This window comes from Myotis lucifugus, unplaced genomic scaffold, assembly GCF_000147115.1.
Source record: "Myotis lucifugus unplaced genomic scaffold, Myoluc2.0 scaffold_412, whole genome shotgun sequence".
Classification (NCBI taxonomy): Eukaryota; Metazoa; Chordata; class Mammalia; order Chiroptera; family Vespertilionidae; genus Myotis; species Myotis lucifugus.
This window is the reverse complement of record NW_005871460.1, coordinates 957,078-963,571: the sequence shown is the minus strand read 5'-3', so window position 1 is coordinate 963,571 and position 6,494 is coordinate 957,078. Positions and strand designations below refer to the sequence as shown.

Sequence of the window (6,494 nt, the reverse complement as noted above, 5' to 3'; positions counted from 1 at the left end):
TTTTCAAGTTTTTATTTTTATTTTTTAATATCATATTTTATTGATTTTTTACAGAGAAGAAGGGAGAGGGATAGAGAGTTAGAAACATTGATGAGAGATATCGATCAGCTGCCTCCTGCACGCCCCCTACTGGGGATGTGCCCGCAACCAAGGCACATGCCCTTGACCGGAATCGAACCTGGGACCCTTCAGTCAGCAGGCCGATGCTCTATCCACTGAGCCAAACCGGTTCAGCACGTTTCAGTTTTAATAGTGATCATTCTATTGGGATTCCCAGCCTGTGGATACCCTTAACCTCTCCAAACTTTGCACCCCTACCTCTTTCAAACATCTCGCTTTACTGCACTTCAATATTGTTCTGTGCCTGCAGGCCTTACAGTACACATGAATTATTACATTGACGCTGAACACCACATGCTCTAATATGATTGATCATTTATGGTTTTGAACACATTGGAATTATTCTACACAGACTCGAATTGCCAGCATGAAAGGGCTTAAAGGAAGCCATTTGTGGAGTAATAATGGGCAGACCACTGCCTCTCTTCTTTTTGTGCCAGCCTATGCTTTTGTCCTCCCTTGGTGAGATTTTCTTCATTCAGTGACCTTTTGAGTCATGTTATATATATAGCAGCCATTTCTTGAGAGTCTGACGCAGTCGTCTTGAAAATCATTGTATGAAATCATATCCAGGCCCTAACCGGTTTGGCTCAGTGTATAGAGCGTTGGCCTATGGACTGAAACGTCCCAGGTTCGATTCCGGTCAAGGGCATGTACCTTGGTTGCAGGCACATCCCCAGTGGGGGTGTGTGCAGGAAGCGGCTTGTCGATGTTTCTCTCTCATGTTTCTGACTCTCTATCCCTCTCCCTTCCTCTCTGTAAAAAATCAATAAAATATATTTAAAAATAAAAAGAAAGAAAGAAATCGTGTTCAGCCATGACAGATAAACATCTGTGTTGAAGATACTCTGTTTTTATCAGCTCAACATGCACTTCACCTACATTTACTTTTGTTCAGGTTGCTGCTGTGGAGAATAGAATGTGGAGGCCCCGACTGAACAAAAGGTTTCTGTTAGATTTTCACAGGCAAGGAATCCCAAGTTAGCCTTGTCTTCCCAGAAGAGCCACCCCTGTGAGAGTTGTGGGCTAGTCCTGGGAAACATTTTCCGCGTGATGGAGCTGCAGGGAACACAACACAGACAGAAACTGTTGAGGTGTGGAACGTGTGCAAAAAGATTTTCTTTGTGTGCAACATTTCACCAGCAGCATGTGAGAGAACAGACTTACATTAGAATTCCGGAAAGGATGTCACTTGCAAACAGCTGCAATTTCAATGTGTCCCAGAATCATTTCACCTGTGGGGAGGTTGGGCAGAGTGTCCTTACTGAATCTGGACATCTCTACCTACAGGCTTCTCAGACCGGGGACAGTCCAACTGCTATTTTGATGCGTGGGATGACGTTTCAAAGTAGAAAAAATTATTTCAGCAGAAAAGAATGTAAGAAAGACAGTTGCACCCACACGTTTATTCAGGAAAAAGATTTCCATCTTGGAAGTGGGTGTTGTGTGTGCTCTGAATGTGGAAAATTTTTTACCAAATTTTCTGGCTTTCATTATCAACAGAGCGGTCACACTGTAGAAAAACATTACAAATGCAGGGAATGTGGTAAACCTTTTACCACTATGAACATCCTTCAGCAACATCAGAGAGTTCATATGGGAGAAAAGCCTTGTAAATGCAGTGAATATAGGAAGTCTTTTACTCAGAGCACTACCGTTCGTTTTCATCAGGGAGTTCACACTGGAGAAAAACCTTATCAATGCAGTGAATGTGGCAAAGCTTTTACCACTAAGACCCACCTTCATCGACAGCTGAGACTTCATACAGGAGAAAACCTTTATAAATGCACTGAATGTGGAAAATCTTTTACACGGAGTACTGGTCTTCATGATCATCAGGTAGTTCATACGGAAGAAAAACCTTATCAGTGTAGTGAATGTGGAAAATCTTTTACCCGGAGCACTACCCTTCGTATTCATCAGAGAGTTCATACGGGAGAAAAGCCTTATAAATGTTTTGAGTGTGGGAAATCTTTTTCCCGGAGCACTTACCTTCATTACCATCAGGTAGTTCATACAGGAGAAAAGCCTTATAAATGCAGTGAATGTGGAAAACCTTTTAAGTGTAGAAAAAGTCTCGTATATCATCAGTGAGATCACACTGGAGAAAAGCCTTATCAATGCAGTGAGTGTGGGAAATCTTTTACCACTAAAACCATCCGTGATCGACATCAGGTAGTTCATGCAGGAGAAAAGCCTTATCAGTGTAGTGAATGTGGGAAATCTTTTACCCGGAGCACTACCCTTCGTATTCATCAGAGAGTTCATACGGGAGAAAAGCCTTATAAATGTTTTGAGTGTGGGAAATCTTTTTCCCGGAGCACTTACCTTCGTTACCATCAGGTAGTTCATAGAGGAGAAAAGCCCTATAAATGCAGTGAATGTGGAAAATCTTTTACCCACTAAAACCATCCATGATCGACATCAGAGAGTTCATACAGGAGAAAAGCCATATCAATGCAGTGAATGTGGAAAATCTTTTACCACTAAAACCATCCTTGATCAACATCAGAGAGTTCATACGGGAGAAAAGCCTTATAAATGCACTGAATGTGGGAATTCTTTTAAAAGGAGCAGTGGTCTTCAGTATCATCAGAGAGTTCACACTGGAGAAAGCTATTAAGAGTGCAATTAATGTGAGGTATCTCTCAGCCAAATTTCTAAATTCCCTCTCCGCATAAGAGTACAAATGGGAGAAATTTCTTAAATGTGTAGGAAATGTAGTTTCTTAGGACTTAACAATAGTACAAGAAAATTTGTGAGTCCTCATTTTTCTGAATTGTATCGTACATTTAATCACCTACATTATGTAAAGTTCCCATAAGTGTTTTTGCTGTTGTGTTTCTGTGTTTTTATGTTGGAACACTATGTAATTATGTTGCACGTTCTAACATATAGGATGTACTGCCAGATCTGTGTCACTGCACATTTCTGTTGCTGAAGGTAATTCACCTGAACCACCTATAAGGTCCCTACAGATGGCATCAGTCACCATCCTCCCATTCCCAGGGAAGCTAAGTCAGACTCTAATTTGTTGATGGAAATGAGGAATACCTGAGTCCTTAGTTCTTTCTTCTTTCCCTGTCTTGTGTTGCCAAATAGGACTCATTACAGTTGGCCACAGTAAACATAATGTTGCAGAGGGCCTGCCATTTTCAGGGACACACTTTCCCTAGATGCTAATGATGAGTTTATTGCGTGCCTATTTCATCAACGGAACAACTGCCAGTCTCATGTCTCTATGGATTGTAAAATAATGAAGGCTTTTTCTTAAGAATTCTTTAATCTGGGGTGTTCTATTTACTCAATAGGTTAGTTTATAAGGAGATATGGGCTTTCCAAGCATGAAGAGGTGAAAAACTTTTAGGGGTCTCAAACATTTTTGCCCATGGGGCAACAGTATGGTACAGAAATTAGTTCAGCAGTTTTTGGCAAATTTACACTACTGCCCATATTTTCCTAGGAAACACTGTGGACACTCTACCTCTCATGTGAATATGGATGCTTTGACACATAGAGATCACTCCAAAGAGAGTGTAGCTTTGACAACCTCAAGTGTGTCTGGAAACATGAATTTTTTTCTTGTTTGCAAGCGATGCCAATACATATGAAGTGAATCTCTTACCCAGGTCTTGCCGAGGGACATAAGCCGTAATGCCTACAATATCACGGGTGATGGTCACTGGTTTGAGGACCATCGCATTCAGGGGGAACCCTTTCACTACAGAAACACTGACCTAATTGTGGTTGGATGAGACTGCACTCCTTTAGATGGAATGGTCCTCACCTAACTGTGCATCCCGGCATTATTTTTAGGAAAAGACTACAAGAGTTGTGTGTACACAGATCTGAGGGACTCCAGGCTTGTTTATCTTCTGTGAAGCAGTCATTGTCATTGATTACAATCAAGATGTTTTGTTGCTCCTGTAGCTTCTCAGAAGTTCCCATCAGAGCCATTGGTTCGCTGGCATCAAAAGAAAGATGGGAGACAATGGCGGTCTTTAGACCAGGAATGTGGCTTTTGTGGGTTTGGGTGAAAGTTCTTCATTGTTTATTACATTTTCTGTCACTAAGTTGAGACTCTCACCCTGAGGGCATGAGAACATGGATTGAATATAGAGTTGCCAAACCTGTTCTTCCAAAATAGGTGAACGTACATTTGTTTTACCTTGAACCATTTTTAACAGCTATGAGTAAATTACATGTGTTTCAGAAATCGTGACATGTTTGTGAAACTGAAACCATCATCTTATCTAATTAAAGAGAAACATGCAAATTGGCTGTGCCTTTGCTACACTCACAGGCCACGTCCACCAGCCAATCAGAGCAATATATGCAAATTAACCGAACCAAGATGGCGGCTGGTAGCCATGGAGCTGGAGCAAGCAGGAGGCTTGGTTGCCCCTGCGTTGGAGGAAGCCAAGCTTCCCGCCTGCCCTGGCCGGCTGTCAGCTCCGCTCAAGGCAACAAAGTTTCAATTATAGAAGATAAATAAACCTCATATAGCTGCTTCCAGCCAGCCTGCACTGGGAGCTTGGGTGGCTCGGGGGGCTTGGCCAGCCTGCAAACAGCCATTAGCCCCTCACCCAGGCTGGCCAGGGACCCCCACCCTGATCAGGGACACCCTTCAGGGCAAACCAGCCAGCCTCCACATACACCAGGCCTCTAGTCTATATAATAAACGGGTAATATGCAAATTGACCCTAACAGCAGAACGACTGGGAATGATGTCACTATGACACACACTGACCACCGGGGGCAGATGCACAATGCTGGTGCTGCCCCCTGGTGATCAGTGCGCTCCCACAGTGGGAGCTCTTCTCAGCCACAAGCCAGGCTGACGGCTGCCAGTACAGCAGTGGTGGTGGGAGCCTCTCCCGCCTCCTCAGTAGTGCTAAGGATTTCCAACTGCAGCTTAGGCCTGCTCCCCGCTGGTAAGTGGACTTCCCCTGAGGGCTCCCTGGCTGCCAGAGTAATGTCTGATTGCCCACTTAGGCCCATTCCCCCAGGGAGCATGCCTAAGCCAGCAGGTGGACAACACCTCAGGGGTCCCAGACTGCAAGAGGGTACCGGCCGGGCTGAGCGACCCCCCCGAGTGCACAAATTTTTGTGCACCGGGCCTCTAGTTATATTCATATTGCTGACCATATGTTTCACTGTGTAATTGCTTCATGACCTATTTTAACCTGTCCCTGTTCTTCACAGATTTTATAGTTTTCAAGGATTTAGAGAACTTTATTTTTCTAAGTATTTTTCTGCTTTAATTATGTTTCATAAATACTTGGAGATTCATTAAAGTTATGTTAGTAACTCATCTTTTTTTCTGATATTCTTTTTTAAAAATATATTTTTTATTGATTTTACAAAGAGGAGAGGAGAGGAGTAGAGAGTTAGTAACATTGATCAGTTGCCTCCTGCACACCCCCTACTGGGGATTTGCCAGCAACCAAGGTTTATGCCCTTGACTGGAAATGAACTTGGGACCCTTCATTCAGCAGACCATCCACTGAGCCAAACCAGTTAGGGCTGTGATAGATATTCTTATCATTGATATATCACCATCAATTTGTCCATCAATTTGTCCATTTTAATAAATACTTGGTTATTTCTAACAAAGATGTTACAAACATTTCTGTATAATTCCATGTATGTGTATAAGTCAAAACTACAGTGAATAATCTGGGTTTTTGAGTAGATGAATGTTTAAATTTACCGAGATTAGCAAATTGTGATCTAAATGGAATATACCACCAGGGCCAGTGTGGGTCAGTACTTGTCCGTCCTCTCATGCAGCACAAGGTTGTGGATTTGATTATCAGTGGGATATGTGCCTGTGCTGTGGCTATATCCACAGAAGTGGGTGTGCAGGAGGTGGCTGGCCAATATCACTTGGAGTGCGGGTGAATTTCCCGCCAAAATATAAGATGGCTCTGTCTTTTGGTTTTGTTCCATCCACCGAAAGGGTGGATTACAAACAAATATTTGGTAATACGCAGTTACAATCGGCCCGAGTTTACACGTTTCCCGCACTCCACCGCAAATCTATATGAACCAAGTTAAAGACAGCTCCCGCGGAGTACGCGCAATTCACGCGAGCCGACTTAACTCGTTTCCCGCACTCCAAGTGATATGGCACTCTTCCATCAATGTTTCTCTCCCTCTTCCTTCTCTCTCTAAAAGTTATTAAACTATTCTTTAAAAATAGATAATAAGCCAAAACCGGTTTGGCTCAGTGGATAGAGCGTCGGCCTGCAGACTGAAAGGTCCCGGGTTCGATTCCGGTCAAGGGCATGTACTTGGGTTGCGGCACATCCCCCAGTGGGAGATGTGCAGGAGGCAGCTGATCGATGTTTCTCTCTCATCGATGGTTCTAA

General features: G+C 43.2%; 1 protein-coding gene across 1 annotated transcript; it reads left to right on the top strand.

Moving 5' to 3' along the window:
* Positions 1–1,683: 1,683 nt before the first annotated feature.
* LOC102420289 (zinc finger protein 226-like) lies at positions 1,684–3,160 on the top strand. The gene is given in 2 exon segments (XM_023743754.1): positions 1,684–2,523; positions 2,525–3,160. Coding segments are annotated over 2 exon segments (1,059 nt in total). The 3' UTR covers positions 2,744–3,160.
* The last annotated feature ends 3,334 nt before the right edge of the window (positions 3,161–6,494 follow it).